This window comes from Mus pahari, chromosome 9 (assembly GCF_900095145.1).
Source record: "Mus pahari chromosome 9, PAHARI_EIJ_v1.1, whole genome shotgun sequence".
Classification (NCBI taxonomy): Eukaryota; Metazoa; Chordata; class Mammalia; order Rodentia; family Muridae; genus Mus; species Mus pahari.
In genome coordinates, this window is record NC_034598.1 from 46581042 (window position 1) to 46592848 (window position 11807).

The 11807-nt window shown below is 37.0% G+C and overlaps 1 protein-coding gene across 1 annotated transcript in view; it reads left to right on the plus strand.

Annotated features, from left to right (window-relative positions):
- The window catches only part of LOC115064685 (zinc finger protein 431-like), a 25276-nt gene extending 24531 nt beyond the window's left edge, over positions 1 to 745 (plus strand). Inside the window, exon 5 of the mRNA XM_029542238.1 lies at positions 1 to 745. Coding sequence (XP_029398098.1) covers positions 1 to 424 — 424 coding nt within the window. The 3' untranslated portion in view covers positions 425 to 745.
- The last annotated feature ends 11062 nt before the right edge of the window (positions 746 to 11807 follow it).

The following is an 11807-nucleotide window of genomic DNA, read 5'->3' on the forward strand; positions in this document are numbered from 1 at the left end:
TGGGGAGAAACCTTATGGACATAAACAATGTGATAAAGCCTTTGCACAGAAGAGTCATCTTCACAGTCATGAAAGAAATCTTACTGGACAAAAGCCCTGTGAATATAATCAAAGTGGTAAAGCCTTTGAACAGAATAGTCATCTTTTCCATCATGAAATAAACCATACTCGAGGAAAATCCTATGGATGTAGTCAATGTGGTAAAGCCTTTGGGCGTTACAGTAATCTTCGAAGGCATGAAAGAAGTCACACTGGAGAGAGACCTTATGAATGTAATAAATGTGGTAAAGCCTTTGCACAAAACAGCCATCTTCATAAGCATGAAAGAAGTCACACTGGGGAGAAACCCTATGAATGTAATCAATGTTTGAAAGCCTTTGCATGTAAAAGTAACCTTCACAGGCATGAAAGAAGACATACTTGAGAGAAACACTATGGTTCTAACAGTGTGGTGAGGTCTTTTTACAGAATAGTCATCTTCATAGGCATGAAAAAGTCATACTGAGCCAAAAGCTTATGCATTTAATCAATGTGATATAGCCTTTGCATGTTGTAGCAACTTTCAGAAGCATGACAGAATTCATGCTTGTAAAAAGTCATAAACCTAATGAGTTAGGTAAAGACTGTATTCCACATACATTTTTCCCATTGAGCTATCTCTCTGGGGCTTGAGTAAGATTAGTAGAAACAGTTCATCATTAAAATAATGTCTCATTTACAAATTGTAAACATATTGTCATCCAAGGATTCAGGAACAATTTGAATAATAAAATTAATTACAAGTGAAACTGATATTTATGTAGTCATTCATTATTTTTTGGGGGTTGTGGGTCTCCCCTTCCTTGGAGGTCACTAGCACCAGGCCATGATGGTGTGATGTACAGGATTTGGAATGTCATGGATAGAGGCAGGTGGATTTCTGAGTTTGAGGCCAGCCTGGTCTACAAAGTGAGTTTCAGGACAGCCAGGGCTACACAGAGAAACCCTGTCTCGAAAAACAAAAAACAAAAACAAAAAGTAGAAAAAGGAATATTGTAGAAATGCTGGATGACTTTTGGGATCAGCTACAGTGAGGCAATTCTACTTTATTCAGGATGAGAAAGGATTATGTAGATCTTAGTGAGTGGGTAGGGATTTCCAAGAGTGGTGGTGGTGTACATTACTGTCTAGGGCTGAAGTGCTGGGAATGCTTTATTTGCATGAAGAGAAATTTCAAGAACTTTATTGGTATAAAAGAAATTGAACAATATATCATGTGACCATAGACTATGTAACTGTCATCAGAGGTGGGAAAAGTAGAGATTGTGTGTCAGGGCTTGTATGTAGGCTATGGGCAGGGAGAGAGCAGTCCTCACTCCTGCCAGTCTAAGGCTAAGATTTTTGGGGTGTGGAGCATGTCTCAATCTCGCTCTTGTTTCAGGTCAGGTTCCCTGGTTATACATTCTCATAGCTCATGTTAGTTTATTTTGAGGACTAAGTATTTGTTCTTAATATTTTCTCAGAAACAAAAATGAATGCCAGAGAATTGTTTCTGGGAGTAAAGGTCATTGCAACAAAGTTTGATGATCTCTTGCAAAATTTTCTCTGATTACTACGCTTGGATTGTATGCACCATCATACACTAGAATTTCATACATATTTTTGAAATGGAAACAAGGGGCAGTGAGCTCCCTTAGTGCACTTAGATGCTTGGTGCCAAGCTTGATGAACTTGGTTTTCCTTAGTGAGAACTTTGAGGAACTATACAGTAAATACCTGTGAACTGCCCTCGGATTGGCACATGTGCATCACAGCATACACTTATACAGTAAAATAGTTTTAAAAGATTTATTCATTTCTTTTATGTATATGTGAGTATACTGTCACTGTCTTCAGAAGAGGGCATTAGATCCCATTATAGATGGTTGTGAGCCACCATGTGGTTGCTGGGAATTACACTGAGGACCTTTGGAAGAGCAACCAGTGTTCTTAACCGCTGAGCCATCTCCATCCTAAAATTTTTTAAAGAAATAAAATTTGCAAAGCAATTAATCAAAATATCGAGAGCATAGGAAACAGTTTACCAGCTGAAATTAATACATTGAAAAATTCCAAGTTGTATTACTGTTCAATAAAATATGATGGTTTATTCCTGTTTAAGTCTTACATTGTCCTTTTATTGTTTGATTTAAAGATAGGTTATTCATATATATAATCTTACCTAGTCATAGTATTGTGTCCTAGTTAGGATTTTACTGCTATAAATAGATACCATGACCAAGGGAACTCTTACAGCTTACAAGTTCAGAGGTTTAGTCCATTATCATCAAGGCAGAAGCATGGCAGCATCCAGGTAGGCATGGTGTGGGAGGAGGTGAGAGTTCTACGTCTTTTTCCAAAAGCAAATGAGAATACTGGTTTCCACATGGTTAGGAGGGGAGGGTCTTAAGGCCCATGCCCACAGTGACACACTTGCTCCAATAAGGGCATACTGCCAAATAGTGCTACTCCCAGGGCCAAGCATATCAAAACTACCACATATTACATACTTGTAATTTCATCACCTATCACCAATCTGCCCCATATAGTGAGTTTTTAGGATGCCCATAATTATGTAAAAAGATCCTGTCCAAAAAAAAAAAAAAAATCCAAAAATGGTGTTTGGAAAGACTGTTGCTTACACACATGGAAATTCACAACTGTCTATAAGTTCAGATTTGGGATATATAACACTCTCACACAAGATATAAATGCAAGCAAAACAACTATGCATGCAAAATAAAAATGACTTTTATAAAGCATATATCCCATTGTGCAACTTTTCCTAATATAATATGAACCCATCTCTACACAAAATCTTCCATTGTCTTTACTCACAAATAAAATAAGCACCAATATGTAGTCTCCATTCACCAACAGAGTGAATCCCATTCAGTCCTTCAATGCCTAAACAGCAATGACTTTCATCACCTACAAGTCGGATAAGGCAGAATGAGTAAAGGGGCATTTTCATTTTCTGCATTATAATGACATGTTTGGGAGCTGGAGAGTTGAGTCTATGGTAATTCTGTTGTTGGGTATCCAAGTTTGGTTCCTAGCACTCACATCATCTGACACAGAAGTATCTATAATTCCTGGTCCATGACATCTGATGAACTTTTCTGCCTTCCTTGGGAACCTGGTATTATTATGTTGTAAAAATAAATAAATAAAAATTATATATGTACATATATATATGTATATATATATATATATATATATATATGTGTGTGTGTGTGTGTGTGTGTGCATGTGTATGTGTGTGTACATATTTGTGTGTTACTCTATTTTTAAAAGGGTTTTTTTCATGTGTATTTTTGTTACTTTTTAATTAAAATTAAATATATTTAATTAATGTATATTGGAACACTGTACTGAATGGTGGCAAGAGGAGAGTTCTGAGTGCTTATGTGAACACTCAAAGAAAACAAGACTGTTTTGATTTAGATTTCTTAAGACAGTATTGAGCTGGGCATGATGGCACATGCCTTTAGTCCCTGCACTTGAGAGGCAGAGGCGGGTGGATTTCTGAGTTCAAGGCCAGCCTGGTCTACAGAGTGAGTTCCAGGACAGCCAGGGCTACACACACACACACACACACACACCACACACACACAAGACGGTATTGTTCCTGGATTGTTTTGTAAATGTATGGGCTTTTCTATACCTGTTCTAGCTCCCAAATAATGAAATGGAAACCTATTAGTTTTATTATAAACTTCTGTCATAGCTGAGCAGATTCTCTATTAGCTCAATCTAAATTTACCAACCTAATCTTGACACTGGCCTACTTCCCAGACTCATGGCCTGTTACCTACCATCTTAGTGGTGGTGTGGCTGTTCCTGCTCTATCCATGTCCTCATGGCAAGTCCCTCATCACCAGTCCCCTCTCCCTGCTTCTTCACTGGAATCAGAAGTACCACCTTACACTCACTTGCCTACGAATTTGGGTGTTCAGCTTTTAACCAATCACAAGTGATGGAGAACAATTTTTATACAACATTGAGACAGGAGATGCTTCATAGAAATGTCAATGTCCTGACTGCAAGACTTCAACCAAATTTCCTGGTACAGAAATAAACATTTGAATATGCAGTGCACAAAATAATGTGGTTTTTTTTTTGTTTGATTATTTTTGTTTTGTTTCCTCCAGTATACCAGTTAGAGCTGAGTTTAATCCCTATTACTCATTATTGGTTGCTGTTATTCAATTAAAAATTTAAACTATCCTTTATATACTTCTGTGGAAAAATATTTTTGTTCCACATGACTTGTTTTTGTGATTTTGTGATTTGTTTTGTGATCTAACTTGAACATATAAGACCTTTACTCAAATGACCTTTCTTAAACATCAAAGTTTAAAGTCTGGGCCTTTAATAAAGCTGGCCATTACATGAGACTTTGATCTTCCTAACTTAATGACTCCATCATTCTTCCAGGTCCCACCATCTCTAGAAGAGGCTTTGAACAGTATCCAGAAGTCAGGTAGAACATAAGAGAATGAGACCCTCAGAGAAGGAGGTGAGTGAGAAGGATGGAACAGATCTAGGGAAGTCTTTGAGCTAGTATATTATTATTATTATTTTAGTAGGAATACAATTATTAAAACTACAACTGTTAGATTACTTGTAAATTGTTTAGAACTCTTGGTTTCCAGAAGATGGAACTTTAGATGAAGAAGTATTGAAAAGATATTGAAAGGACATATAAATTAGAGGAAAAGACCCCTGTTCAAGTTTGGACCACTTATTAATGTGGACTGTTAACAGGACAATTAAGGAAGATAAGGATACCAATTATGAATAAATAACAGAGGGTTTCATGAATAAATATAAATGTTATTATCAAACTTTAAAATTGGCAGAAGAAGCAAATAAGATGGATTTCTTTATACAGGCAAAATCTATTCAGGTGATGGCTCCGTCATCTTCCTAACTGGAGTTTCCTTTAGATACATAAACAAAACAAAACAGAACAGAACCCTGGAACATGTATTTGTTGAGTAGTTTACTAATCAATCTAATTTTGAATTCTCTCCATTTTGATTAGAATGTAGTGTCTGTGAAAAAGCTAACTTCATTTCCCAATTCCTTTCTGGCCTCATGAACTGAGACTGGTATTTCCAGTGCAAATTAAGCAAAATCAAAAATAAATTAACATTTAATTATGCACTAATCAATCTATTTAAAACTATAGAAGGAGAGACAGCATTGGGTAGTTCTTGCACATTTTTTTTTTGAGAGTCAAAAATAGTTATAGGTATTTGAATTCAAACCAAAATAGGCCTTTGTGTGTCATGTGGATTCATCATTGAGTCTAAAAATTACTCATTTTTCTACTAAAATGTGTCCTACAAGAATTATAGCACAAAAGGATAAAGTTTGGGGATGAATTTATTTACACCATAATGGTTAGAAAATATGAACTAGACAGTGAGAGCTTTACAGACTCATTTACCTTAATTCACAGCTTTTCCTAAAACTAATCATTTAATAGTTTAGTTAGTTCTGAGGAACCGCCATATTGATTTCTGACGTGGTTTGTACCATTTTGCAATCCCACCAGCAATGGAGGAGTATCTTTCTTTCTTGACATCCTTGACAGCATGTGTTGTCACTTGAGTTTTTGATCTCAGCCATCCTGATTGGAGTAAGGTGGACTCCCAGAATTGTTTTGATTTGCATTTCTCAGATGATCGAGGACTTTGAACATTTCTTTAAGTACTTCTCTGCCATTCAAGATTCCTCTGTTGTGAATTCTCTGTTTAGCTCTATACCCCATTTCTTGATTAGGTTGTTTGGGTTTTTGGAGGTAGGTTCTTGAGTTCTTTATGTATTTTGGACACTAGCCCTCTATCAGATACAGGGTTAGTGAAGATTTTTTTTTTTCCTAATCTGAAGGTTGCCGATTTGTCTTTTGCTTTAACAGAAGATTTTCAGTTTCATAATGTCCCATTTATCAATTGTTAGAGCCTGAGCCTTTGGAATTATGTTCAGGAAATTTCCACCCATGCCAATGTGTTTGAGGCTCTTTTCCACTTTCTCTTCTATTATATTCAGTGTATCTGGTTTTCAGCTGACATCTTTGATCTACTTGGACTTGAGCTTTATGCAAGGTGACAAATATGGATCTATTTTCATTCTCCTATATACAGACTACTAGTTATACCAACACTGTTAATCAAAGATTCTTTTATCCACTGTATGTGTTTGGCTTCTTTGTCAAAAATCAAGAATACACACACACACACACACACACACACACACACAAGGCTGGGCAGTGGTGGCACACGCCTTTAATCCCAGCACTTGGGAGGCAGAGACAAGTGGATTTCTGAGTTTGAGGCCAGCCTGGTCTACAAAGTGAGTTCCAGGACAGTCAGGGCTATACAGAGAAACCCTGTCTCGAAAAACCAAAACCAACCCCCCCTCCCAAAAAAACAAAAAACAAAACAAAAAAAAACAAACAAACATCAAGAATCCATAGGTGTGTGGGTTTAATTCTGGGTATTTGATTCTATTCCATTGATTGACCTGTCTGTCTGTGTACCAATTCCATTTGGGTTTTAGCACTATTGCTCTGTAGTACAGCTTGAGGTCAGGGATGGTGATTTCCCCAGAAGTTCTTTTTCAGGATTGTTTTGGCTATTTTGGGCTTTTTGTTTTTCCATATGAAGTTGATAATTGCTCTTTCTATGTCTTTGAAGAATTGTGTTGGATTTTTGAGGGGATTGCATTAAATCTGTTGATTACTTTTGGTAGGAAGGCCATTTTCTTTTTTATTAGATATTTTCTTTATTTACATTTCAAATGTTATCCCCTTTCCTAGTTTCCCCTCCAAAAATCCCCTATCACCCCCGCAACCCACCCACTCCCACTTCCTGGCTCTGGCATTCCCCTATACTAGGGCATAGAATCTTCACAGGACCAAGGGACTCTCCTCTCATTGATGACCAATTAGGCCATCCTCTGCTACATATGCAGCTAGAGTCATGAGTCCCACCATGTGTTTTCTTTGGTTGGTGGTTTAGTCCCAGGGAGCTCTAGGGGTACTGGTTGGTTCATATTGTTCTTTCTATGGGGCTGCAAACCCCTTCAGCTCCTTGGGTGCTTTCTCTAGCTCCTTCATTGGGGACCCTGTGCTTCATCCAATGGATGGTTGTGAGCATCTACTTCTGTATTTGTCAGGCACTGGCGGAGCCTCTCAGGAGATAACTTTATCAGGCTCCTGTCAGTTCTTGTTGACATCTGCAATAGTGTCTGGGTTTGGTGGTAGTTTCTGGGATCCCCAGGTGAGGCAAAATGGATACAGAAAATGTGGTACATTTACACAATGGAGTACTATGTAGCTATTAAAAACAATGAATTTATGAAATTCTTGGGCAAATGGATATATCTGGAGGATATCATGCTTAGTGAGGTAACCCAATCACAATAGAATACACATGATATGCACTCACTGATAAGTGGATATTAGCCCAGAAGCTCAGAATACCCAAGATACAATTTGCAAAACACATGAAACTCAAGAAGAAGGAGGACCAAAGTGTGGATACTTCATTCCTTCTTAGGAAGGGGAACAAAATACCCATGGAGGAAGGAGTTACAAAGTTTGGAGCAGACTTAAGGAAGTCCATTTTCACTATGTTAATCCTACCAGTCCATGAGCGTGGACTATCTTTCCATCTTCTGAGGTCTTCTTCAATTTCTTTTTTCAGGAATTTGAAGTTCTTATCATACAGATCTTTCACTTGTCTTGTAAGAGTTACACCAAGATATTTTATACTATTTGTGGCTATTGTGAAGGTGTTGTTTCCCTAATTTTTTTCAGCCTGTTTATAATTTTTATAAAGGATGAGACTGATTTGTTTGAGTTAATTTTATATCTAGCCACTTTGCTAAATTTGTTTATCAGCTGTAGGAGTTCTCTGGTAGAATTTTTAGGGTCACTTATGTATCATATCATCTGCAAACAGTACGACCTTGTCTTCTTCCTTTCCAAGTTGTATCCCTTTGATGTCCTTTTGTTGTCTAATTGCTCTAGCTAGAACCTTGAGTACTATATTGAATAAATAGAGAGAAAGACTAGGCAACCTTATCATGTCCCTGATTTTAGTGTATTGCTTCTAGTTTCTCTCCATTTAATTTGATGTTGGCTGCTTGTTTACTGTGTATTTCTTTTATTATGTTTAGGTATGTGCCATGAATTCCTGATCTCTACAAGACTTTTAACATAAATAGGTGTTGTATTTTCTCAAAGGCTTTTTCAGCATCTAATGAGATGATCATGTGGATTTTTTTTGAGTTTGTTTTTATATTGTATTATATTGATGTATTTTCATATATGAAACTATCCCTGTATTGCTTGGATGAAGTCTATTTGATTGTGGTGAATGATGTTTTCGATGAGTTCTTGGTTACAGTTTTCAAGAATTTTATAGAGTATTTTGACATTGGTATTCATAAGTGAGATTGGTGTGAAGTTCTTTTTGTTGGTTTTTGTGTGGTTTGAGTATCAGAGTAACTGTGGCTTCATAGAATGAATTAGGTAGTCTTCCTTCTGCTTCTCTATTGTGGAATAGTTTGGGTAGTATTGGTATTAGCTCTTCTTTGAAGGTCTGGTAGAATTCTGCACCAAAACCACCTGGCCCTGGGCTTTTCTTTGTTTGGGAGGTTTTTGATGACTATTTCTATTTCCTTAGGGGTTGTGGGACTGTTTAGATAGGTTACCTAATCTTGATTTAACTTTGGTATCTGTCTAGAAAACTATCCATTTCATCTAGATTTTCCAGTTTTGTAGAGTACGTGCTTTTGTAGTAGGTTCTGGTAATTTTTTTTTAATGTCCTCAGGTTCTATTGTTATGCATTCCTTTTAATTTCTGGTTTTATTAATTTGGATACTGTCTCTGTGCCTTTTAGTTAGTTTGGCTAAACGTTTATCTATCTTACTGATTTTCTCAAAGAACCAGCTCTTGATTTTGTTGATTCTTTGCTTTCTTCTATTTGTTTCTAACTGGTTGATTTCAGTCCTGAGTTTGACTGTTTCCTGCTGTGTACTCCTCTTGGGTGTGTTTGCTTCTTTTTATTCTAGAGCTTTCAGGAATGCTGTTAAGTTGCTTGTATGGGATATCTCCAATTTCTTTATGAAGGCACTTAGTGCTATGAAATTTCCTCTTAACACTGCTTTCATTGTGTCCCATAAGTTTGGGTATGATTCGTCTTCATTTTCAGTGAATTCTCTAAAGCCTTTGATTTTTCTATATTTCTTCCCTGACCAAGTTATCATTGAACAGAGAGCTATTCAGTTTCCATGAGTATGTGAGCTTTCTGTTGTTTTTGTTGTTACTGAAATCTAGCCTTAGTCCATGGTGATCTGATGGAATGTATGGGATTATTCCAATCTTCTTGTATCTGTTAAGGCTTGTTTTATGTCCAATTATATGACAATTTTGGAGAACGTTCCATGAGGTGCTGAAAAGAAGGTATATTTTCTTGTTTTGAGGTGAAATGTTTTGTACAGATCTGTGGATTCCAGTTAGTTTATAACTTCTGTGAAATTCACTGTGTCTCTTTTTAGTTTCCATTTCAATGACCTGTCTTTTGGTAAGAGTGGGGTTTTGAATAGTCTCCCACTATTACTTTGTAAGGTTCAATATATGTTTTGAGCTTAATGTGTGTCATGAATGTGGGTGCCTTTGTGTTTGTGGCATAGATGTTCAGAATTGAGTCTTTGTCTTGGTAGAAGTTTTCTTTGATGAATACTTCCCAATCTTGTTTGATAATTTTTGTTTGAGAGTCTATTTTATTAGACATTAGAGTGGCAACTCCAGCTTGTTTCTTGGAACCATTTGCTTGGAGAACTTTTTTCCAGCCTTTTACTCTGAGGTAGTGTCTGTCTATGTTACTGAGTTGTGTTTCTCGTATACAGCAAGATGTTGGATCCTGTTTATGTTTCTACTCTGTTAGCATTTGTATTTTTATGGGGAACTGAATCCATTGATGTTGAGAGATGTTAAAGACAGATGATTATTAGTTTCTCTTTTTTTTTTTTTTTTTTTTTTTTTTTTTTTTTTTTTTTGCTGGAGGTGATATGATGTGTGTGTGGTTCTCTTCTTTTGGATTTGTTGTGAAATGTTTAGTTTCTTGTGTTCTATTGGTTGTAAATATATTCTTGTAGTTCCAAAGGGTGCAGTTACCCTTTTTGTGTTAGGGATTTGTTTCTACTATCATCTGTAGGATTGGATTAGTAGAAAGATATTATTTAAATTTGGTTTTATCATGGAATATCTTGGTTTCTTGATCTACGATGACTGAGAATTTTGCTGGGAATAGTATCCTGGGCTGGCATTTGTGTTCTCTTTGGGTCTGGATAACATCTGTCCAGGATCTTCAAACTTTTAGACTCTCTGTTAAGAAGTCTGGCATAATTCTAGTAAGACTCCCTTTATATGTTACTTGGCATTTTCCCCTATATCTTTTAATATCCTTTCTTTGTTCTGTGCACTTAGTGTTTTGATTATTATGTGACTAGAGGATTTTCTTTTCTGGTCCAATTTATTTGCCGTTCTGTAGTCTTCTTGTACATTTATGGTCATCTCTTTCTTTAGGTTAGAGAAGTTTTCTTTTATGATTTTGTTGAAGGTATTTTCTGGCCCCTTGAGCTAGAATTCTTCACCCTCTTCTATTCCTATTATTCTTTGTTTTTATTGGATATTTCCTTTATTTACATTTCAAATGTTATCCCCTTTCCCTGTTTCCCTTCCTCCCGGAAACACCCTGTCACATCCTCCCTCCCCCTGCTTCTATGACGGTGTACCCCACCCACACAGCCACCCACTCCCACCTCCCATCCCTTGATTCCCCTATACTGGGGCATCTATCAAGCTTCATAGGAACAAGGACCTCTCTTTCTACTAATGCATGACAAGGCCATCCTCTGCTACATATGCAGCTGGAACCATGTGTACTCCTTTTTTGATGACTTAGTCCCTGGAAGTTCTGAAGGTTCTGGTTTGTTGATATTGTTGTTCTTCCTATGGGGTTGCAAATCCCTTCAACTCCTTCAGTCCCTTCTCTAACTCTTCTATTAGGGACCCTGCGCTCAGTCCAGTGGTTGTTTGCTAACATTCATCTCTGTATTTGTAAGGCCTTTCAGGTGACAGCTGTATCAGGCTTCTTTCAGCAAGCACTTTTTGATATCCACAGTAGTATCTGGGTTGGTAACAGTATATAGGATGGATCCCCAGGTGGGACAGTCTCTGGATGGCCTTTCCTTNAGTCTCTGCTCTACACTTTATCTCTATATTTGCTTCCATGAGTATTTTGTTCTCCTTCTAAGAAGGACCGAAGCACCCATACTTTGGTCTTCCTTCTTATTGAGCTTCCTGCGGTCTGTGAATTGTATCCTGGTTATTTGGAGCTTTTGGATTAGTATTCACTTCTCAGTGAGTGCAAACCATTTGTATTCTTTTATGATTGGGTTATCTCACTCAGGATAATATTTTCTAGTTCTATGCATTTGCCTCCTAAAATTTCATGAATTCATTGTTTTTAATAGCTGTGTAAATGTACCACATTTTCTGTATCCATTCCTCTGTTGAAGGACATCTGGGTTTTTTCTAGCTTCTGGCTATTATAAATAAGGCTGCTATGAATATAGTGGAGCATGTATCCTTATTACATGTTGGAGCATCTTCTGGGTATATGCCTAGGAGTGGTATAGCTGGGTCCTCAGGTAATAAATACTATGTCCAATTTTCTGAGGAACTGCCAGACTGATTTCTAGAGTG